This window comes from Artemia sp. Qi Xiang Cuo, chromosome 18, assembly GCF_049724085.1.
Source record: "Artemia sp. Qi Xiang Cuo chromosome 18, ASM4972408v1, whole genome shotgun sequence".
Taxonomy (NCBI): Eukaryota; Metazoa; Arthropoda; class Branchiopoda; order Anostraca; family Artemiidae; genus Artemia; species Artemia sp. Qi Xiang Cuo.
The window spans coordinates 28,865,597-28,891,046 of NC_142811.1; the positions used below are offsets into that span (position 1 = coordinate 28,865,597).

Consider the following 25,450-nt stretch of genomic DNA (forward strand, 5'->3'; position numbering starts at 1 on the left):
ATGTACAATTGTCTAAATAATGATTGATAGTTCAATAGCTTGATTGATAGCCGGTTTCAAAAGCTTGCTTCTTTGTAAATTTATTTTCCCAAGAATTCTTTACATGACAAGGAATATCAAACAAACCGAATGACAGCTTCCAAATATCGGAATCTTATTGGATAGTTCAACCCTTTGAATTTAAACAAGTTCGCAAACCTAAAACGGATTATCACCCTGAACTCCGCAAGGGACACTCAACGATACGGATCTTGGATTTTGAGGTGCCAAAACCAGTGTTATTCCGAAAGGATCTGTGCTTTTGTGCCATTGGGAAGAACCCTTGAAAAGTAGTAACAATAGACACTGCTTATAAACTGCTGCGCTAACCTATTGTATGAAGCTAGTGGGAAATGGAGACTCTTTTGTGTTAATTTTGCCCATGAAGATGCATTAAATGAAAGGGGGACTTGATTTGCTTTCCAGTAGCAGATATTATCAATTTTCATTAAATAATGTCAATTAGAATGATCAATGATATATAAATAATTTTTCTATTGAAAGATGGTTGCATAACATCAAAAGCCACCAAGTCATTCTTTGGGAACGAGCGTTTATAACAAGTACAATTCCTAAATGATTGATTTCTTTGGTGGAAGAAGATAGTCTGGGTGAGCAAAAAGTTTTATTTTACATAAGTACGGCGGTCATATCTCTCCTTTAAGTGCTTTCTTAGACTGGATCAATCTAATCTTATGACAGTTGGACCTTATCATAGTTATTGGCCTTGGAAATTTTTGGAAATTTCCTTGGATATGCCCTAGAGAGTGGGCACCTAGTCTTAGTAATCCTTCTGAAAACATATTTACACGTGTTTTTAATTTCGTCTTCCCCCCCTTCAGTTGACTAAGTAGTCGAAAACGAGTTAAAGGTGACAGATACGCTCTTTGCCTGCCTTAGGATTCCGATACATTTTTGGAAGTTTTGCTCAATATTCCTTTAGATACTAGCACTGAAGAAGTTTCCATACAGTAGAACTAATTAGGGAGGAAAAGTCGGATTAGAATTAAGACTTTTATGCCTTTATATATATATATATATATATATATATATATATATATATATATATACATATTCGAAAAAATTAAACTGCCTATGGTTTAGCGGAGTTGCGGAATCCAGTCAGTTGAAAAATCGCACCACTGTCCATTCCAACATTCCTAAATCCTCGCGTGTTTCTTTTACAAAGTGCCCTGTATACCTGAAGTCTTTTCATACCTGAATGTTAAATTAAGAGACTGACAGGATTGATTTAAAACAAGCCCGTATCTTGAAAAATGTCAGCTTGATGGGGTATTCCATTTGGCGGTCGTGTTACAGATGCATTTCAACATGCATGTTAGTGGTTTGTTTTTTAAATACTTTATCTAAGCTCGTCTCTTTAGGTCAAGATCTTATAATTAATGCCCCCCCCCCCACAACGACCCATGTTCCGATTGAGCTTAAATTTTGCACACGTTTTCTTTTCTAATGACAATACTGAATTATGATTAGCGCTAATCAAATATTTTATTGGTCTTATTGAACACTATTAATACGCTTACTGATCAAAATTTAGATTGCATAGTCAATAGCCCTCACCCCCTCCCCCTTTTCCGTTTTTGGTTAATCTGAAATTTTGAAATGTGTTGAAATTTAAGTTTTACAACGAATAATTTTATATCCGCATACACTAAAATATAAATAAATATTAAAATCTTTTTATATCAACTTGTACTAAATAATAAACATAATTTATCTTCTGCTACTCTAAAAAATGAAGAACTTCAAGGCTAAAGTGAATACATGGGGCACCTATTACGTAGCAAGTCGTCCTTGAATAGTTATAAAATATTTCACGATTACTCTTTTTACACAATTCTATTTTTAGCATTTATTTCCAGCTAGCAGTAAAAAATAATAATGTTTTGCTTGTTTTACAGTTGGAGTTATAAAGCCCTTTTCAAAAAAAGTTTTTAAGAATTTTATTTTACTCGTTTAGTCTTTAGTAAATCCTATAGTACAAAAGAGTAGTTTGTTCATACTTGAAAAAAAAAAGATAGGCTAAGTAAATTCGTAAATCTCGCTTGTTGAACTTTATGCCATTGCCGCCAACCTCTCGCTCGTTTCTCGCGAACTTTACGCCAACCTCTCGTTCAAACAATCAATAGCCATAGCTACTTGCCTGTGATGAATGTCATACCAGTAAAAAGGATTTAATTTGATAAATTTTATCTTTGAAGATTTTATGCTCTAAAATTTCGAAGTTAAATAAATGTTTTTAATTTTTTTTGCTTCTTCTCAGAAGAATCGAAATTGTGTAAGACTTTAGACGAAAGTCTGGTCCGGTCAACACAAGAATTTGTTAGCAATTCCTGATAATCTTGGTCTTTATTTTCGCAATAAAATGTGCAGTATCGTAAAGATACTGGTTTATATAAAATGTGTCATCGTTACCCCAAATTTTCAGTAATCTTTTGGAGGCACTTCATCCCGATCAGGGGACATGTAACATTTAGTGTTTTCTTGCCTTCTATTGTAGGGCCTTGATGCATAGATTTCAAAGTTCAATGTAGATTTGCAGTCACTATAGGAAGCCTACTTCGGATACGGGTAATTGTTAATGATAAGGGCCATGGGACTGACTTCTTAAGTGAAAGAGATACGACTTGTTAAGGTTTGAACAACCATGTTAATCTGAGACTGTGTGCGATCGACGGAATTCCAAGAACCATTTGAACACTCAAAGAAGCAATTAAAGAGCAGATCATGGATAACTTTGTCATATGCCACGAGAAATGCACCGCGCTAAAGTGGAATATTCTCGGACTTATAATGGACAAGAAAGACTTTGATTTTCGAGGTTTCAACTACTTCGAAGTACTTATAATAATTATATATCCTGGTTTAATTGCATTTTAATTCAAATTAAGTACTTGAAATGAGGAAATACATACTGATAACAGCAAACTTTTCAAATTGCAGGAATAAAGTGGGGTTGATAAATTAATTAAAACCCCTTTTACGACTATCTCTAAGCAGCAATTATGACCCCAGGATTACATGATTTGGTTAGAAACCCCTACGTTCCAAAGGTACATGGTTAGTTTTTTTCGCGACGAGTGAAATATACAACATTAAAATATTATTTGAGAGTTTTTTTCTTAGAATTATCATTTCGACCAATCTAAGGAGAGAGGTAGGTCTCTTACTTCTACCCTCTTGTGCCCAAATAGTTTAGAGCAGTGGTTCTTAAACTTATTTTGAGACTGTACCCCTTTTTACCCATAAAACAGTTTTGGTACCCCTTCTCAGTTACCGGTACTAAGTAAACTATAGCTAAAATATTAATAAAATTGCCTGTCCTAGAGTTAAAGGGTTGTTTTATTTTTTTGTTGGCACCCCTAAAAAAAATTTTTTTACCTCCAAGGGTACATATTCTTTGTCTGAAAGGGCGAGGGTTCGAATCCTAGCGTATGCAATTATTTGGTTTGGGACGGGGGTCAGTGGTGTGACTCTGTAAGCTCAGCCAGAGTCCACCCAGCTCTAAATGGGTACCTGGAGAAATCTGGGAAGGTAAACAGGAAGGGTTTGTAAAAGCACAGGATGGTTGACCCCCAGACCCCCATTGCACTTCCCGGCCGAAGGGTCAATAAACGGAGATCAGCACCGCCGGTAGGGCCTGTAAAGTCCAATGCCGTATTCTTTACCTTTCTTTCTTTACCCAAGGGGTACGCGTACCACAGTTTGAGAACCACTGGTTTAGAGTATTACAAAATTGTATGGTAACTCCTACGGAACATATAATTATTTCCTAATGCACGGAATGTATTATTTTTGTTTGTTTGTTTGTTTTTTTGTGGTGGCAAATGAAACTATATCTTTACTAGCAGTAATTCATGAATAAATTAAAAAGCCTGTTCAAATAATCTGAAACTAGACTGCCAGTCTCCAAATGCAATAAAACAATAAACATCCTGTTTATGTTTCAAGGGTTTGAGAATCAGGTAAAAATGAATAGACCATGATCTGTTTTTATGAAACTAAAGAGATTACTTCGAGGGACAAAGACAACATAAATAAGCACGTCGTTAAAATGTCGTTAAAAGAAGAACATCACATAAAACTATAGCAATTTCTTTATTTTTTGATTATATTCACATTTCCAGACAAAGTGATTAATTAAAACTTTTATTTCATTTACCTTACAGAAATTTGAGGCCATGAGCCATTATAGCCGCTACAACACACACATTAATAAAAATCCTTCCTTGATAATAAAATTGTCGTTTTTACAAAAAATATTTTCAAGAAAATAGACTCTGAAGTTAAAGTTTTCTTTTATTTGTGATGAAAGAAAAAGTAATTGGGCCAATTTTCATAACAGTCAAACAGAAAACCACAAGCAAATGCTTCGGAACAAGGGACATAAAGAGTAAGATGAGGAGATTCAATTTTCATAACAGTCAAACAGAAAACCACAAGCAAATGCTTCGGAACAAGGGACATAAAGAGTAAGATGAGGAGATTCAATTTTCATAACAGTCAAACAGAAAACCACAAGCAAATGCTTCGGAACAAGGGACATAAAGAGTAAGATGAGGAGATTCAATTTTCATAAAAGTCAAACAGAAAACCACAAGCAAATGCTTCGGAACAAGAGACATAAAGAGTAAGATGAGGAGATTCAATTTTCATAACAGTCAAACAGAAAACCACAAGCAAATGCTTCGGAACAAGGGACATAAAGAGTAAGATGAGGAGATTCAGGCTTGTCTTCTCTCTTAAATATCGGTATTTTACCTGTATAAAAAAGTTTTCTATTTGTCAGCGATGCTCCTTTTATTGATACTTTAAATTTATTATTTAAAATGAGATCATAATACACAAGGGCGGATCCAGGATTTTTTTCGGGGGGGGGGGGGGTTTACTAATTTTTGACTTTTTCGGGGTGGGTTTACTAATTTTTGACTCAGTTTTCGACTAATTTTACTGATTTTTACCTAGGTTTTACTAATTTTCGACTTATTTTCGACTCGGTCAAAAATTTCGGGGGGGGGGGTTCAAACCGGGTAACCCCCCCCCCTGGGTACGACCTTGATAATACATATTGCTGGCTTGCAGCTTGAAAAACTTTTTGGCAGAGAGCATTTGAGAAACTTGTTCCTTCATTCTGCGAATTATTAAACATTAAAATTAGAAAAAAAACGAATCCCCTGTTCTGTAGTTACCTACATAAAGAAAAACTATGTAATGTAAAATACATACAAATATAAATAATAAATAAAGGTTAATTCTTCGTCTTATCCCCAAAATAAAAGGTTAATTGTGCCAATGAATCCCCCTTTCGGGACTTTTCACTTTCAAAAATAATATACAACGGGTTGTGCGTTTCATGCGTGGCGGAAGTATGCCATACGTGGAATAAACGAGTGATTTGGAAGAGTTGTGTCATACGTGGCAGAACAAGTGTCACTTCAAGATATCAGCAATTTGGCGGAGAGCGGGCCGCACCTCGGTCCTACAATATGCTGGTATAAGCGTTTAGGTGTATAATTTAATTGAAAGCTAAAGTTCTATATATCTTTGAATTGCGTGTTTTTATATAAAGTTAATCTTCTTGCAGATTTTATCGCAAAAATAAGCTTTATTGGAATGAACCCGATGGGATTTTAATGAGCGAACTGTTTAAATATTCTATATAAGCTTTTGAAAATCCAATTACCTTAATCTTATTAGTCAAACCTCTTTTGTTAAAGAACTTGAACTTCAAGAAATAGTCAGAAATAAAGTGTATATAATGTTTTTTTCCACTTCTTATCTAAAAGATTTTTTGTCGAAAAAAGCAATAAAAGAGATTTTTACTGGCATAAACGTCAAAATAAAAGCCATTTAAAAATAGCGTGCTTCGAAATTACTCTAAGCAGCAATGAAAAGAAGAAATTTACCGAATTCGCTAGTATTTAATGTACTTGGCTTACTGTTGTGGGCTTTCAGTTTAATATATTAACATAATTATTCATTGGCTTACTTTAATCCAGTCTACCTGCCAGGGCCGTATCCAGGATTTTTTTTCAGGAGGTGTTTTACACGGGAATTTTTTCGGGGGGGGGGGGGGGTACACGAAAATACCAAGAAAGTCATCGTGTACACATAATGATCTTTGGGTCAACTTCCTCTCGAAACCAACATTTTAAAAGATCACATTTTGTATTCTCACGCGTTGGATTTGTTTTCTAAAAAGCCTAGTAGGCCTATAAGAATTCTGTATGTGCGTCACATAAAGTTTTTGAAACTTCAAAGAAGCAATTTTCTAATGCAGGGTCTGAAACAATTTCTGGTATGTGAGTATTATATGGTACACACTAGAGATTTTGGATCTACAGATAAGACAATAACCGGTTCATACCTGTCAGAAATTGAAGAAAATTAGCTTAGGCTCAGTTGAAATCTACGTTGTATGTATATTTTTATTAGATATTTACTATATAGAGATGGTATTTTGGTTAGGTTAGGTTTAGTTAGCTATTTAATATAATGCATGCTGTGCGGCCCCTACCATAATTATTTGCCGTAGTTATCAAAATTTTATTACTAAAGTATTGGATTTTCATCATATTTTTGCATATTTTATTAGGATTAACCTAACTTCACTTGTCGAGTGTGTGTCATATAATGCATAAGTACCCAATTTCTATTTATCTTGACATTATTGGTGAAAAATTTGTGAAATTGATCCCTCTTTTGATCTGTGCTTTCAATTTGTATTTTATTTTTTGTTTTTTAAGCATATGCCTATCGCTTTAAGGAATGTACTTAGGGAAGATTCGCCTGGGGGCTCTTTGTCAAAGGTGTTTTCTAATGCAAATTATGTCTTATGATAGCCTAGAGGTTAATAAAAGGTAGGCCTAAATATCAAGAACCGTCAGAAAAAATGAATTTTTTCATTAATAAAAATGAAAAAGATTAAAAACACAAAATTCAGCACGCTGCGACCTAGTGAAGGGCGTAGTCGGCTTGTAGCAATCCAAAATCAATGGATTGACGAAATATTTTTAAGGGGATCGTCTAGTGAGAATCTATTTTGGGTTTAACACTGATTTTTTTCGGTTCAGTTTTGAGAATGTGCTGCCTAGCGATGGGCCTAGCGATGGTTTGCCTTTCAAGCTTTCATCCCGTTTTTACATGTAATACGTCAGGAATTAAGCGAAAACTCAGTTCTCCCCCTTATTGTATTAGTTTATACCCCTCTCTAAAAAAGTTATGGATCTCCTGCCGAGTATAATTGGAAGTGTAATGTATTAAAATCTTGAAATTTTGTTTTAATACTTTAATAGGCTATGTTCAAAATTCCGACCTTATGAAATTTACAAAATTCATCAGTAATCTCTTCAAAATACATTACTTCAAATTCGTTCATCAGGCCGTTTTGATCCGCTCAATTAAGTGCTCACGTACCAATTATTCAGTTTTTTTTTCGTTTTGTTACTTCGTAACTTCAAGTTTGCCCTTAAGACATCAGCACGACACTTTAAACTGGACCTTTCAGTGTAAGACAGCGTAAGACATTAAATTAGCCGATGTATTTTCGTTGCATAGCATTCCTTATTGTATTTCTTAACATTAAACAACTAAATAAAAAGAAAAAATAACTTGCAAAATCAATTACATTTTTCGAGGAAAGGAAAAACAACAATTTAGTGTTGAAAGTAAAGTGCTGCTTCTCATAAATTAGGTTAAGCCCTTTCTTTTATGGCAGAAAAGAAAACTTATCAGTAAAAAATTATCAGAAATTAAAAATAGAAATTTAAATGATCCCAAATACCATAAAGAGTAAAGTTACAACTTTAAACAAACAAAACTTTAACCTGAATGGGAGGGGTTATTGCTTCCTGTCCACCCTTTACGTTCGTGAAGTCGTACTTTCTTAAGCGATAAACATAGATTTGGTGTTATATCTTTTTTGACCAAAGGGAACTTGAAAATACCAGGGGAGCAAAACTTTTCGGAAGAGTTTTTTACACTCTATAGTATACCTAAAGTCAAACAATAAATTCGTTCTCAGTTGATTCTCAAACATTTTCTCAGAGTAGGAACAAATATAACTCAGCTTTAGACAATTGCATTTTTCGTTCTTTTGAAATCCTTAACTTACCTGAAACAGCCTCTGAATTGCTTTAAGAATGGATTCCGTTGGTAGATCCAGGAGGGGGGGGCAAGATTTTTTCTGGTGCCCTCATTCCTTGTTTGTTTTTCAGTTTTTCACTCTTTAAAAAATAAATTTGTAAATTTCGTCAATTATTGGCGCCCTTGTCTCATTCCCCCCCCCCCAAGATTTTGCTCTAGATCTGCCCCTGATGGATTCAGCTACTAAAAGTGACTATTAAGACAGTTTTCAAATAGGAATTTAAAAAAAAAGACCCATTCTATAAAATACATTATTAATTATTGACGAAATCAGGTGTTTGAAGTTTCTAAGGTAGGGCCCTTAGGGCATTTAGACGCACTTGAGGTACAATCTATGCTCAATTTAGCGTTGATGGCTTTCCTCCTGGCTGAAAATTGATAACTGTATTGAAACTTCAAATGTTTGAAAAGAGAAGAAATAAGTGCATCAGTCCTTTTAAGTAGCAAGTATGGGTCAATAAGCAGGGAAATACGTGGGGAGAGGGCCCCAGACCCCCCTCAGAATCCTGAAATTTCTTTAATTTCTGGGTACTTCTTATTCAAATCATCTAATAGTTTTTTTTTGTTATTTAACCCATCCATTTTTTGTTATTGCCCGTCCCCCATCCCTGCATTCTTGCCAACTATAAAGCCCTACCCATGTTAGGAAATGAAGTTCCAAGGATCATCTCTTGTAGACTATGCCCTCCAGCCATCAGTTGAACTCCAGCTATTTAGCGACAATTTCTTTCGAGTGTCTTAAAGCGCCGACATTAGTTTTGGAAATCGATGCAATGGAGCAGGTGCGTCATGGAGTGAGCCTCTGATTCGACGACTAAAAATCTTCTTTTTTTTATTATTTGCTCTCTCCCTCTGAAAAACTGCTGAGCACATACCTGTTGTGGAGTTGTATGTACTCCCGTACAATCCAGAACACACTCGAGAAGTTTGCTTAATGTAAGATCTAAGCTAACCGGTTTCATAGCGACAAAGACAAATGACTTGTGACAGAATGCATTAGACTTGTATAATTTGGGCTATGTATTTGCACATTAGGGGTGGGGGTGGGGTGGTAAGGTTACGTTTGGTTACCTTACCCTCCCCCCCCTTAATATGCAAATATATAGCCCAAATTATATTATTATATAAACTAAAGTATTGTATTTTCATCATATTTTGGTATATTTTAGTAAGATTAACCTAACTTAACTTCTCGAGTGTGTTCTGGATTGTACGGGAGTACCATTTATATATATATATATATATATATATATATATATATATATATATATATATATATATATATATATATATATATATATATATATATATATATATATATATATATATATATATATATATATATATATATATATATATATATATATATATGCTTTCCCTGGCATGGCAACAAGGTAGGCTTTTATATATAGAATATCGTGACACAAATAGTTTGAATTGCGCTATTATTGCGGTAAATAGAGCTATTTCGCTGCCAATGATTCGCATTGTTGCTTGTCTTCCAACAAGGCTGTTGTTCCAGTGTAACAGGAGTCAGCATATATGGTTTACCGACTCCAGAGTACTAGTACTGGTTAAAACTCACCCAAAATGATTCCAAGCTTTTCGGTAGCAAAACAGTCTACAAGCTGTACTACCTTTTTTGCATAACATTCCTTTGCATGACTTAAGGTTATATTGGCCAGTATCCTAAAACCTGTTTTGATGTTTCATTTGAATTTTTCATGTTCGTATCAGCTAATAAAGCAGCTGCAATATATCAGACCGTATATATTAATGATGTCAGAATACCGGACCCAATTTCTCTACCCACTTAAATTGCCAACATTCTCGGATATCTAATTTGATAGGAGGATTGCTGAGGGGGCGTGTGTTAATTAACAAGTTTACCCATAATCAACTCACCTAAATTAATTTAGCCTACCGAACTAATTATAAATGGAAAGGATTGAGAAGTTGGTAATGTTCCCATGCAAACATTGGGGTAACAATAATGATTATATTAACGGGTAGAATGGTTTATAACCTTACATTTATTTAAGTCTCAGTTGGGAGAAGGTATTGAATGGATTAACAATTTGGCTGCTTTTAGAGCAAGTTATTGTCAACCAAATTATTATGATAAACTTTCTACAACGAAATTAAAAAAAATGCCGGCCTCATGAATTCCTGTATAATTTTTTTGTTGGACGAAGGATAACCCAGTGTAAAAATATGTCCAGGAATGAAACAAAGTTGGAAACTTGGCCGGAAGTACTTATTTCTTAAGAATTTTAGAACGTTTTCAGCTTTGTAGGTTTTTTCCGATGGAGACGTTCAAACCTTTAACATGCCCCCTTTCCCTCCCTCAAGGATGCGCACAGTTTTATTAATTTAGTATAGTAGTACTTGCCATAAAAGAAACATGCGATATTTTCAGTTTGAAGTTATTATTTAGTTGAACATACACCCAGCCAGTGATTGGAGGTAATGTTTTTAATCCCCTGAAATAATAAGGTCATTCATCTTTCATGAGACTGGCGTAAGCTGGATTTGCCCGTTGCTTTGGTAATTTATGATACAATGCTTTGTTTGAACACCCTCGCATTTCCCCTTTACTTTTCATAATGCTAAATAGTTCACCGGAGACATATTTAAACCCATCGTAGTTTATATATCAGAAAGGCTGTTATTTTTTCTCCTTATAATCTTTGTAAAATTTATTGTTATTTTATTAACAAATAATTAAGAATTCATATTTGCTGATGCCGGTTGTAGGCTATAATTTAATTCTTTACTTGAGCAAGAGCGGATCCAGGATTTTTGTTCGGGGAAGGGGGGGGGGTACTAATTTTCGACTCGGTTTTCGACCAATTTTACTAAGATTTTACTAAGATTTTACTAATTTTCGACTCGGTCAAAAAATTTTTTTTTGGGGGGGGAATCAAACCGGGTCCCCCCCCCCCCCTCTGGATACGACCTTGTACTTGAGCATTGTTTCAATTTTGCTGAATCTTTTCGTAAGAAACTCACAAGTAAGTTTTCTTATTTTGAACCGCACCCTTTTTTTTTATCAAGGAGATGCCGGTTTACTAAATTAAGTTTGTCGCTTTCTTTTCAACAAAATAAAAACTAGTATTCATTTCAATTGAAAATGAAGAGTTATATTAAAACGTAAAACAGAAGAAATGATCATACAGATAAGGCGAGTTGACACCATTCTTCCCCCTAAATCCCCTGATCTTTACTCTAAAGTTGGATTTATGCTTTATTGGGAGTATGATCAAAATCATTATGTCGGAAGTTTTTCGTTTTCTTATATTCAATATCTGTCTGTTTTAGTATCATCTTTAGGGCTATTCAGAGAAGGGCTGCCAACCCCGCTCTCTACACTAAAGTTCAACTTTAGCGTAACAATGCTGAGAAAATAACAATCGCCCATAAAAAAACGAACACCCTAGAAAAGTAACTAGGGCACCTCAAATACCAACAATGATTGGTACTTGTCTATTACATAAAACACACTTGAGAGGTGAAGTTTGGTGACAATACACTATGATGAAAATAGAGTACTTTATTACCAAAATTGTGAAGGTGATTTGTGAATTATTTAATTGGGAGCTTCGGTGTTGGCTGACCGTCTCAAAGACAAAGAAAAGTTCATTATTAACGCTATTCTTGAGGACACCGGTTAGTTTGCTTTGACTAGTGATAGAATATAGTGTCTCACCATGGAAGTTCAAGAATCATTTCAGATTGTTGGAAGGGCTACAACACAACTGAGCTGTTAAAGCTGGTTGCACTCATTTGAAAGGGAACCACAAAAATAATTTTGTCGACCCAGAAACCGGCGCCTCTACCCAAAAAGTAGAGAGAATGTGGGGTTCCGCAAAATGGAAAACTATAAATAGGTTTGTTTAGGTTACGTATTTAATATCTGCTATGCTTTACCCCCCCCCCCTTAATGTGCAAATATATAGCCCAAATTTGTTTCTAAACTATTATATTTTAATCATAATTTGGTTTTATTTCATTAGCATTAATCAAACTTCACTTCTCGAGTGTTTTTTATATAATAGACAAGTACCAACCCGCCCGAACAAAAAACCTTGCTATGGGCCTGGGAAAGGGATTATCAATGACATTTTATTCCTGTAGAAATTTTATCACCCTTTCACATCTGTGTTGCAAAGTATACAAATTTAGATTTTTATTTACAATAAAATGTCACCGACTCGTCATGTTTATTACAGGGTTATTCCAAATATATTCCACATATTTTTCTCATGCCAAAAACTTTTATGGGTAACTTTATACTTAATGAATTTCATGTATTCAGAATAAGCATCAAAAGCACAAACTTCTGACGCATGTGCTGTTATCAAACTTACGTATTTAAGAGTTTCAAGCTCTATTGACAAAGGTCGCGCTTTCTATTCCGTTACAATAAGCGTGAACAGTTTAATTTATATAAAAAAAAATGATTTTTAGTTATTTACTCTAATTCTTCAAATATGGCGCAAAACGAATTTTTCCCTGCTTGTGTCAATGTTTGGTACGAATAAATCTACATTTCATTTAAGTATTTATATGGACATGATACACCTTGTTAGAATAAGAATCGTGCATGGATTTATAACGTGTATGACTTCAGGTAGAGCAAATAAGTCCCAACCCCTCCTATCTAACCGTTATAATGTTATATAGGTACGCTGCATATCTTTGGAATTATAATCATCCAGAGATCGTAGGATCATGTTCAATATCAAATATAGGCTACCCATAGGAAAGGCACTTACGATTTTTTTTAGGGAGGGGGGGGGCAAATAACAAAACATTGCTAGATAATTTAAATAAGAAGTGCCCATAAATTAGAACAAATTTAAGATTATGGGGAGGGGGGCTGTGGGGAATAATACATTGCCTTTAGTTTATATTGTCAGTTTTATGTCTGAGTGTACATAACGATAAACTGACGACTCAGTTTTTATGACAATTATATCGAGAATAAAAATATGCACGAGCTAATTTAAGCAATCATGTGCTGTCGACGCAGGAGATACAACAAAATCATCAAAGCATCTTTCTGACTCAAAGATTAGATAATTAAAATGTTAAAAAATAACTATATAATCAGGGCTGTACCCAGGATTTTTTTTTTTTTTGGGGGGGGGGTTACAAAAGAATTTTTTCAGGGGGAGAGGGGTTGCACAAGACTTTAAAAAACGCTCCAATTTTTTTCATTTTCATTTTGTTGCGTTTTTACGAGTTGGAGAAACATTTTTGGGGATGGGCTCAAATCCTCTAACCCCCCTGGATACGGCCTTGTATATAGTTTGAAACTGAGTACGTACGTAATTAAAGGGGGACTTCGTACCTGCGTTCCCCTCGGAACATATTTTATTGTCACAAGTTTTTTTCTAAAAACCATATTATACATAGAAGTTTGAATTTTTTAATCATACTTCCTGGAATGGATTCCCTTCCCCCAAAAAATGAATTTCTGCGTTGGTGCCTGTACAGCTAAGTTGCAGTGCGCATAAGCAAGCTTTTGTTTACTGTCAGTGTATATGGCAGATGTTTTATGACAGCTCAGTATTGTTGCTAATTTTCATCATCCTCTGTCTATACTGTATCCTCACTGGTGTATCCCCTAGAAAAATATTCAGAGATTACGAATCTAACGAACCGTTTCAGGGCGTACCGGGGAGTGTGAAATAATGAACTTCCCTTAGCAGGGGGCATTGAAGGGGAAAGGGTATTTTTGAACTTTTTCACCATACATGGAGCTCAGGTAAAAATCTCTTTGTATAGAAGTTGAATAGACGGCTCGGTGAAAAGTTTGAAATTGATAGGAGAATGCAAAGTCTTGAAAATAAGGATTTTAGCCTACACAGCTGAACACTATACAACCGGAGATTTATTATGGACATAGTCAAGTGTCCGTGAAAGAACAAAATCTTTGATGCATAGCGGTGACTTCGTGGAAGATAGTGGATAGCTGTCTCTTATTGAAAAGAACCAAGCTTCAGTTATCGGTGTTTTAAATGCTCTAATATTTATGTTGTATATTAAAGAAAAATGGTGATTCCATGTATCATAGGTCAAAGCCTGTTTAAAAATGATTAAGAACAAAATAGAGCGCTTAAAACTGAAGCATTTTTTTTTGGGGGGGGGGGTCCACAAAAATTCAAAAATGCATAGAAAATTTGTTTATATTCCTTTTGTTGCGCTTACGACTCAGACACACATCTCGGGGGTTGCTCAAACCCCCGAAACCCCCTGGATAGGGCCTTGGCTCATATGTTGAATACAAAGAAAAAGACTTCTTGATTATTTTTATGTACATGTTCAGCCAAAGCGAAAAAACTGTTTAGCTCAGACGCTAGGTAGGCCTAATACTTTGTGCGGGATTTTTTTTTGCGCCACGGGTCCTAAGCCAAACCTATCTAAGTTAGCCAAATATTGTTCTTCAAGTCAAGTTCAACCATTTGTTCTTCCATATATATATATATATATATATATATATATATATATATATATATATATATATATATATATATATATATATATATATATATATATATATATATATATATATATATATATATATATACAGTACCGGGAGTTCGGCGGCTTCGCCGTCGCGCCCCGGCACTCGGCACGCGACAGGCTTCTAATTATTAATTCTCACTGGTGGTTGTCTTCTAAGAAGAGAAAGTTTTGGTCTTTTGGGCATTCCCTGACGTTTAATTGGACCTCAAGTAAGAAGTGGTATCTGAGTATAATTAAATTTTTTTATTGGACCTTTAATATCTATATCAGTTTGTCTTTTTTCATTATGAAACACATATTGCCGAACCTTTGTTTCTTTTAATTGTTCAGGTAGTGGGACAAACACTTCTTTTTCTACCAACGATTTATCTATTCCATATTTTGATTTTCAAAGGTATGGTAGGTATTGATGACCTTATCCATGTCAAAATCCAAAACTCTATCATCCTCGATATCATTTTTAATTAATTTGGTTCGTTTTACCTCGGCAGGTTATTCGCCATTAAGAAATCTATATCACAGACCTTCGTTTTTAAACATAAATACGGTGGGTATAGATGGCCTGATGCATATCAAAATCCCAAACACAATCATTATCGCTATCATTTTCAATTTTGACACGTTGTGATTCACGCTGTCCAGGTTGATTTTCATTGATTCGCTCACATGTTCAGTTTCGCTTGTTTTCTAGCCGCGTTTGTCTTTGCTCTTCATTTTCATTTTTGACTTACTCACATGCTCGGTGCGGCATGTCTTCTAACCGCGGGTCTTAGCTCTCCATTTTCATTTTTGACTAGCCACCGCTGTTCTTCTAACCGTTTGTGTATTTGCTCTTCATTTGCATTTTTGACTGGCTCACATGCTCGGTGTCGTGTGGTTTCTAACTGTGTTTGCCTTTGATTTTCATTTTTATTTTTGAAACACCATCGCCTTTCTTAGAGACGCGTGTGTCTTTGCTCTTCATTTTCATTTTTGACCAGTTCACACGCTTGGTGTCATATGTCTTCTAACCGCGTGTGTCTTTGCTCTTCATTTTCATTTTTAACACGCTCTATTTGTCGTTTTCGCATATCTTCTAACTGTCTTCGCTCTTCATTTTCATTTTTGACACGTTTTTGGATTTTGATTACTTCAGATACTTTAGCAATGGCCTTTTCTTTAGCTACCCGAATTGGTTTTGTCGGAACGGATGGTCCAGGTTATTGATTTTCACATCTATTCATGTTTGATAGTTTAGGTATTGCTTCCATATAATCATCTTTTATAGTAACTGGGAATTTTTGTTCTTTGGGTCTTCCTTTAGACATTGTACTAGATAAATAATTGATTATCTTAGATAAATATAACTGACTACATTTGGAAACATACGTGGCTTATATAAGAGGAATGACGCCATAAAATGTCTTGATGTTGTAACTTACATGACGTGATTTGCAAAAACAAAATTAAGCCTCTTAACGATTTTTCTCAGACTTCTGACGTATCTAGATCGTTTTTTTTTTATGCGAAAATATCCCAAGATACCAATTTTCCCGAAAAAATATGGAGCCGTCTTCGAGAACATACATATATAAATACATAAACAATTATTACTCACTTATAAAAATATATATATATATATATATATATATATATATATATATATATATATATATATATATATATATATATATATATATATATATATATATATATATATATATATATATATATATATATATATATATATATAAAAGCTCGGGAAACTAGGTCTAGACAAAAATAAAATTATACACAGTAGAAAAAACAGCAACTAGCCTGGAGATGAAGCTACTACAAAGTTTATCTATTATTTATTGTAGTTTTTAAAATCTGGAGAATAAACCAACAAGAGAAACTACAGCAATTTTCCCATTTACAAATAAGAAGAGTAAACGTGGTGCATTTTGATTTGGGTGGAAGCGAGAAGTCGTCAAATTGGCTTTGAAATCTGTAAACAGCCGACATCTTAAAGTAAAAATAGCTAACTGACAAAAAGCAACTTTGGCCCTCTGCATTTCACAGGTGGGAATAACTGCAGGTCAAAATCTTTATTATCACCATAACAGTCTGGATAGCTTCGACTATGCGGTTTATTGCTTATTTTTCATATTTTTGGATGGGAAGGCATGCAATCTATTATAGGGAATTACCAAGATGCAAATGTGAACGTCAGACAGCTTGACATACTGCGTTATTTACTACTTTTTTTGCGTCGAAAAGTACTAAGCCAATTCATTGCTGAACGAATTTTGAGACAAAAAAATTTTCATTGATGAAATGCCGATAAATAGGGAAGAGACTACATTTTTCTTTTTTTGTGGAGTTATTAACCAAAAGATTTGTTTGAGCATCACTGCGTCCTCTTTTCCAAAGTTAAGAAAACAAAAGTTTCAAGCTTCAAATAAATCTATTTTAGTAATAATAACGTTTCTTGAACAGAGAGAATGAAATTAAGCGAATGAAATGAATGCACAATGAAAACTGTTTCATGATTTCATGAATTGACATTAAAAAAGAAATCGAACGTAACTTATCTAAACAAAACAATTTAAAGTAATTCTTAAAACTCCAAATATTTTTTTCCTCTTTGAGTTTTGAAAAAGGTACCAATTGGCGAAATAACAGAGTAACAGAGTTTTATCAGTGCTGGTTCTGGTCTCTCTTGTATCCGGGGCAAAATCTTGATTAGTGCCCTCCTGTCTGCCACGAAATTGTCAGGCCAAATTTTAACAAAATTTTCATTTATTAAGAAAATTATTTTCAATTTATTAATCGATTATTAATTTATGTATTTAAATATTTTAAAAATTATTATTTCAATATTTTGTATGTTTTACGTTATTTTTATTTTATCAATAAACTAATAATGTATTAATATTTTCATTTATTAACTGCACAATTTACTTTATTTTCGTAAAGATAAAATTTCAAAATTACAAAATGATTTTTAACCGTTAGATTATTTATTTGAAATGTTGCATCCCTAAAATTCCTACGCCCAGGGCAAGTACCCCCTCTGTCCCTCCCCTCCTGCATCAGAGTTTTGCAAAGGCAGAAATAACCAAAATTGGACTAATAGAATACTAGGGCAAAAACAGTATGGAAACTAAAAAAAAGAATGATACTTTCATTTACTTCAAGATATATTCAAGAGCATTTTTTTTAAATATTTATCATAGTATTTTGTTAATTCAAACAAGTTTAGTTTATGAAGATGTTGGTCATCCACTGGCTGTTTTTGGGAGATAATGAATAGAATTAAAAATCGTTTGTGCCACAAAATTAACCTTAGAAGGAATTATTCCTTAGAAGGAGGAAAATTCAATGTTAATCTGTGTGTGCTACAGGATAAGAATATTTTAAAACAAAATTAAAAAATGTATTTTCAAATACATACAGTGATCCTTGTAATTTGTAAATTTGCTTGTCGAATGAAAAACAACGAATAACAATATTAGCCTCGGGTGCACCCATGTACTTTATCTTCTTGCTAACATATTACTTGATGCTCATCTCTCGCGAGAAACTTTGATCTTAGGTCAGTATGATGTCAGGAGAGCTTTTGACTCTGGGATTCATGCCCAGGCTTTGGTTGAGCTGTGTAAGCGAGGCGTGCGTTCTTCTATTGTAAGGTCACTACGTGATATGTATAGGAACCTCAAGCTTCGTGTTCGTTTGCAAGATGGTGAGCTTAGTGGGGAGATATCCGTACATAAGGGAATTAAGCAAGGGGCTATAATGTCTCCTACTTTGTATAATAACAGTGTTAATGATGCACAACAGGTTATCTCTCCGAGTTATATTTGCAAGCATATTGACTTGTCACTTCTGGGTTTTGCAGATGATCTTTTAAATCTGTCTCGGTTGCTTTCTTCATTAGGAAATAATTTCTTGAAAAAAGTTATGCTGATATTGGTTTGCAGTTTAATGTGGAAAAGTCTGCTGTTTTGTTTTTTAATTGCCCTGAAGATAATGCTACAATCAGGCTTGGTGGAATTACCGTAACACCGTCTAGTCACATTACGTACCTTGGCCTCCCGATTGGTCGTAATCTTCGAGAGACCCAGTCTTTGCTTATTGAACACCTTTCTAAAAAAGTGCGCATTGCCTATGCGGGTGTTGTCACTGGCCGTCGCAATTCAAGCCGTAAATATTTGGCTCGTCTTTATAATGCAGTAGCTTTGCCTCATGTCTTGTACCTGTCTCCGTTTTGGAAGCTCCTGAGTGCACGAAACAAGAAAGACATAAGGTCGGTGTTTTTCAAGTATGCCCGATATCTTCTTCAAGTGCCGCCTTTTGTTAGAAACCGCCATATTGTTGCGAAATATGGAATTGTTGAGCCTCTGAGTCCCGTGGAGGAGGTAATTCAGAATTACTCGAAAAAACTAGAGCTTCTGGATCACGAGTGGGCCCACCTTCTCAAATAGTTGTGTTATTATGTAGTTTTTTCTGTTTGTATTTGTTTTTCTTGCCAGTTTTTGCTTTTTCTTTCTTTTCTAGTTAGTGCTCTGTCTTTTTCTGTTGATTGTAAGACAGGTTATTAATAAAATTCATTCATTCATTCAATATTATTGTGTTGAAAAAAAGAGTCCGGTTATTTTGGTTTCAATTCAGTAAGCAATAGTTTGATTAAGATTCAAACTGAAAAAAAACTTCTTTGAAAGTAAAACAGATTTAATCCCCTTGAAAGATTATACGCTCAGCTGCATTAGTAGCTAGGAAGAAAGTATCCGAAGTAATGTTGTTTCATTTTAATGAATAGTAAAGATCAAGCTCATAGCCTTACTGTAAATTTCATGTTTTATGATATTTCAAATATGTTCATACGGAATAATGTCGATTGATGACTATGAATCTTTCGAAATTTCATTCCGTTCGATTCTGTCGATGAAAACTGAACCATTTCTTCCTCTGTTTTTGTCTATTCGTTTATATAACTTATATACTTATTTTATAAGACCTGATTTAGAACGTTCGTGTCAAGAGGGTCTATGTCAACACAGTTCGTGGTAATGAATTGGCAAAAATGAATGGTGCTATTGATAAACAAAACGGAAAAAGGAGTCTTGAGGAAAATTTAAAAAAAAAAAAGAAGAATAAGATTTGTATGCTAATTCTCAAAGTTTAAAATTCATTAGCTGCCCGCCAAAACTACGAGTCTGATAAAAATGTTTGTAGTTCTCAAAAAGGGGAAAAATCTTGAAAAGGGGGAGTAATCTTGATGAAAATTATACCATCGAATATAGCGTATCAGTAAATTCTTTTAATAGGTCCAAACCCTTCTTGAGAAGGAAGATCACGGATCAGTTTATTATACGGTCACCCCAAGGGTGACCGTATCGGGAGAGGGCTCGTTCGAACAAAAATTGTTTTCTAATCTATTTTACAAGCAAAAAATACTGTACCACAGAAAGTGGCGTCTTCTTCTATTTGAAGGCGGAAAACAATGTTGGACCAATGAGTACCAAAATACTATCAAGTAAAAATTCTGAGATAGCCAGTTGGTTTAAAACTATTTTTTCAGTTTCTCTGTTCCAGAGGTCATAATGTGCGTTCGCATATTTGCTCCTAAAGATGCAAGCAGTCCATACAAAATAAATTGCTAATAACGAAAGTCATTTTAAAAGCTTATTTAACTGAACTGATTCATTTGAAACTTTATGAAATTGTCTACGCTCGTGCATCATTGAAAATCAACTATTATGGAGGAGGGCCAGCAAATCTTTGGATGCATAAGGAGGGCTGCCTGAATCCTAAAATAAGAAAAAAACTTTTTGATATTAGGAGTGGGGTTTCAGGGGTGGTAGCCTTCCCCATATTCAGGGCAACCATAGGTATGACATGAATGAATTATTTTATTCAGTGACTAAAGCCGTAGAGAGTATTTCACAATCTAATCTACAAAATGTAGCATAAAATATCAAAAACTGAAAATCACAAGCAAAATACTAAACACCACAAAAAAACAAGGAAAAAGGAAAAACAATAAGTCGACAAATATTATTAACAATTAATAGTAATTAAATGAAGGGGAAAAGGAAAAAAAAGGAACAAAAAACTATACAATATCTAGTCTCTTTGTTCGGTTCGAGTATTCCAAAACGGCATACCGAGCCTCTTAGGAAAAGAAATTTAGGTATGATATTGTAACCAATGAGAAATTAAATAAAGAACAAGTTGTTTGAAATGAAAGTAAAGAGCAGCATAAAAATTAAAACGAACAGAAGTTACTATGTTAATGAGGAGGGTTTCCGCCCCCTCAAACTTCACTCTTTACGCTAAAGTTTTACTTTTTGCACTCGATGCCTTAAGAACGACTTCTCAAATACAAAGGCAATTAGAATTGGATAAAAATGTTCTCCATATTCCTCAAGAAAGAGTGAACTTATAGGTATGCGTTTGCTTGAAACGGTGAAATTTTTAAGTAGAAATGTTTTAAAAGGTAACTGGTAGACAAAAAATTGGCAATTGTCCCATAAGTATACTTTTTGCACTCACAGATGCTTCCAGTAAAGCATTATAAACCTTTGCAAGAAAAGGGACGGAGGAGGTGGGGAGGAAAATCTCCTCCCGGATACGGAACGATTTCTGTTCGTTTTAAAGATTTAATGTTTCTCTTTATTTTCATTTGAACAAACTTATTTCCTTATTACGATACAATCTAGCTATGTTAAATTAAATAAAAAAAAAAAGTTTTTTTAATTGAAAGTAAGGAGCGGCGTTAAAACTTAAAACGAACAGAAATTATCCCGTATATGAAAGTGGCTGTCGCTTACTCAACGCCACGCTCTTTACGCTAAAGTTTTTCATTGTTTAAAAAAAAATAGAGTTGTGAGAAAGTCAAACTTTCGCGTAAAGAGCGAGGCGTTGCGGCGGGGACAGCCCCTTTCATATACGGAACAATTTCTGTTCGTTTTATGTTGGGAAATTTATGCTCTAGCCATTTTAAGAACAAAAGTAGATCTTGTTTTACTTCATAAAGAAATCATAAAATGACATTTTTTCAACCTAACTAGATTAAATACAACCTAGCTCTATTTAATATACTTCAAATACTTCAGATTTAATTAGTCCAATTTTAAATTTAAGCATCCAACTCATATACTTTTGTATAAAGAGTAAAAAGCAATAAAATTATTGGTTGAAAAAACAACACATAAAACGTACGAAAGTTTGGAAACAGTGTGTCCTTTTCCAGAACTATGAATATAACTCGCTCTGTCCGCTCTTAATGCAATAACCCTCCATAAAAAATCAGCTCCCCATCTAGCCTTAAACTTCCAAATGAAAAAAACAACTTTAAAAACTAGTTTTTCCCTTAAAAATTTTATGTTAGTTTTTTTTTAGAAAAGCCTTTAAAAGAGTACACTCTTCAGAGTAGAAAGTACATGTAATTCACATAGTTGTAATGATTTCGTTAGCACAATGGAATTATTTACATTATTTCCACACTTGTTAACCCAAGTATTCCCCAGAGCTCACTCCAAAATTTGGAGAAACAAGAAATACCACAACCACTGGCCTGTCAAAATTATTTCTGTAAAACCATTGAGGCCAACTGATGCGTTCTATTCAAGCACAATGGATGTACTTGACCCGTGTAATGAACGATGCGGCGTTTTCTCTCTCGCAACAGTCTTGCTCGCTTTTCTCATACAAAATGATAACATTTGGAAGTGACATTTCTTCCCCCGTAGGGGTCTAATAAACTTAACCTGAAATTGACAAGCTAGTAATGTTATTCTAGCTTGAAACAGTCGGCTTCAATGAGGAAGAAGACTTCAGATGTCAAGGAATTTTGTAGAAAAAAGGAAACGAAACGAATATCTTTATTGTAGAGTGCCAACTCGTTATGTCTTGTATATATATATATATATATATATATATATATATATATATATATATATATATATATATATATATATATATATATATATATATATATATATATATATATATATATATATATATATATATATATATATATATATATATATATATATATATATATATATATATATATATATATATATATATATATATATTGTTGCTAATTTTAACTAATAAAACCCACCTCGTTCGAAATCCACATCGTCTTCTTTTCAGGGTTTAAGCGGGGGAGGGGGAGGCTAGCCTCACTGTTTTTTGTGGTGGCTCTTAATTGTAAACTTTGGTTTGCCTTTTGATATTATTTTGTTGTAGATGATGTTATAACAAATAAAAAACACTGCTAGAAACACAAATTATTTTAAGAAATGCGTAATTAATGCTTAGGTCTTTAAAAAGTTTAAGGTCGCGGTGGGCCTACTCTTATCAGCGATAACATATGTTCATTTTAAGCTCAACTTGATTATTACCTTTAATTTCTGTTTAGGATTCATCTATGCATTCACTGAGTATCAGTTATCCTTATATTTATTCATTAATAGTGGTTTTTGTTTGTTATAAGTTTGAGTTATTATATCAGTTTTTCTTTTTCGTGTTTGGTTTTAATGTTTTTTTTTAACTTTTGTAGAAAAACTACTTTTTGAAAGTTTTTTTTCAATTAATTGAAATTCACTTCCGTGGAGGTTCACTTCATCTGTTTATGAATTATTATTTCCAAACGACCATTCCTATCTTTCACTTACGACAATTGACAAAGCGAGAACATTGTTAATTCTATCAGTAAAGGATAAGAAACAAAAATAGGAGCTCCTGATAAAAAGCTATTGTGCTTCCTCAGCTACAGTTACTGACTTTCATGATTTTTTTCAGGCGAAAAACCGTTTAAGTGTGAATTTGAAGGTTGTGATAGAAGGTTTGCAAATAGCTCAGATAGAAAGAAGCACTCGCATGTACATACATCGGATAAACCTTACAATTGTAAAGTGCGAGGATGTGACAAATCTTATACTCACCCATCTTCTCTCAGGAAACATATGAAGGTAACCTCATTTTTCTTCTTTGCGTTAAGCTAGAAGTATCTTAAGAAGATAAGAGTTGACGTCCACGTTAAGCCTCGTAATATTTATAGATTTGAGGATTTCGGGCTTGAAACTTCCTTAAGATTTTTCTCTGCCTAAGTTGATGGGAGCGTTGTTTCCCAATTTTTCGCTTGCCCATATCAGCCCCTGTGCTATTTCAGACTACTGATTTCTTTGAGCAGAATTACTTAAAAGGACTTGAAAAAACATTAACTTCATTGAATCAAATAAGAGCAAAAAGGGATAATCAAAAATTAAATAAACTGCTAGAAAGCCGTGTGACTAAATATATATTATAATAGTTTCACCATTTTGGAATAAATGCTGAAGTGTAATTAATTAGACAGAAAGATTATATAGATAGCGTTAATAAAGAGTTTGAGCGAGCAAGGTATACTGAGTTTGTTTTGGAGGGACCAGAATTTCTGGGTTGGACACAATTTAGAAGAAACGCAAATGTCAGGGTTTCATGGGATTCAATGTTGGACCCAAAGGATCCCTCCGCTCACATTCGTCGAATATCAATTTAATACGTTTTTCAAAACAGATTTCTTTGTTTCAAACAGACTTTAATTTGGGTGCTATAGTCTGAACGACCGATTTTAAAGACAACTACCCCGGTTTTATTGCCTGTATTTTAATTAAATACTGTGGTCAAGTGACAAGTTTAACAATATATCGATTTTATGCACATTCTCAGAGTGTCATTACTACAAGGGTCAAAATGCTAGGCCTTTCGAAACTGTCATACCCCTGCGGAATTTTATGGACAGTTGTATTTTGAAGTATCTCATTATTGGGGTAACCGGCTTAGTTTTTATGACCATTGGATTATCCTTGGTCCCATACTTTTGTTTGTCATAGGAAGAAAACCCTTTAAATTTACAAAAAGTTGTGTTTTACTGCTCTACGAAATACCTTATTAGAATAAAAACTAGATCAATCTTGGAATATTGATTTATAGGACGATAGCCAAGCTTCATATCCTTTTAATATGCATATTTTTAAAAATGTCAAGTTTCCAAATGACTTTTTGAGCAACTTGTCTGAAGCAGAGATAAGAAATAAGAACATCGTGTACCAGAAACAATGTAGGCTATATGCTATAATAAGTGTCTCAGACCACAATAATTTTAGTCCTGAAAACAAGGCCGTACCCATTTTTTTCGGAGGGGGTTTTACTGAAAAAATATTTGGGGGAGTGGGGTTTACACAAAAAAACCTCAACGCATACAAAATTTGTTTATATTCATTTTTGTTACGGTTTTACGAGTGACACCAACAGTTCGGGGGGTTAAAACCCCCTACTCCCCCCCCCCTTCTGGGTACGGCCCTTCCTGAAAATGAAAGAAATCCCCCAATTAGTTCTCACAAAAAAGACTATACCATTGGTTCAGGACTATTCATTCAGCTCATATATATTGTTAAAGTTATTCGCAAAAACTTAAAACTTAATTGCAAACCCTAAAATCTGGAGTCCTGTAACTAAATACATATGTGCAACTTTCCGTTCTTCTCCCTCTGTGTGCTGGGTCCTCTATGATGCTTCATAACAGCAGGTCAAAGTTTTAAAACGGTGATTTTATTCAGAATAGTCGAAACGCCTTAAAGTTAAATTCCGAGCGGGTAAGGGGTGACATGGTGGTTGCATCACCAGGGGCAAGGGTGCCGGTAGATCTGCCAAAGGAAACAATAAGTATTACTAAAGACACGAGCTGCAGAAC

The 25,450-nt window shown here is 34.2% G+C and overlaps 1 protein-coding gene across 1 annotated transcript in view; it reads left to right on the plus strand.

Moving 5' to 3' along the window:
* The window catches only part of opa (Zic family member odd paired), a 48,392-nt gene that overhangs the window by 14,902 nt on the left and 8,040 nt on the right, over positions 1 to 25,450 (plus strand). The window contains exon 2 of the mRNA XM_089103951.1: positions 23,518 to 23,687. Coding sequence (XP_088960077.1) covers positions 23,518 to 23,687 — 170 coding nt within the window. The remainder of the gene's footprint in view (positions 1 to 23,517; positions 23,688 to 25,450) is intronic.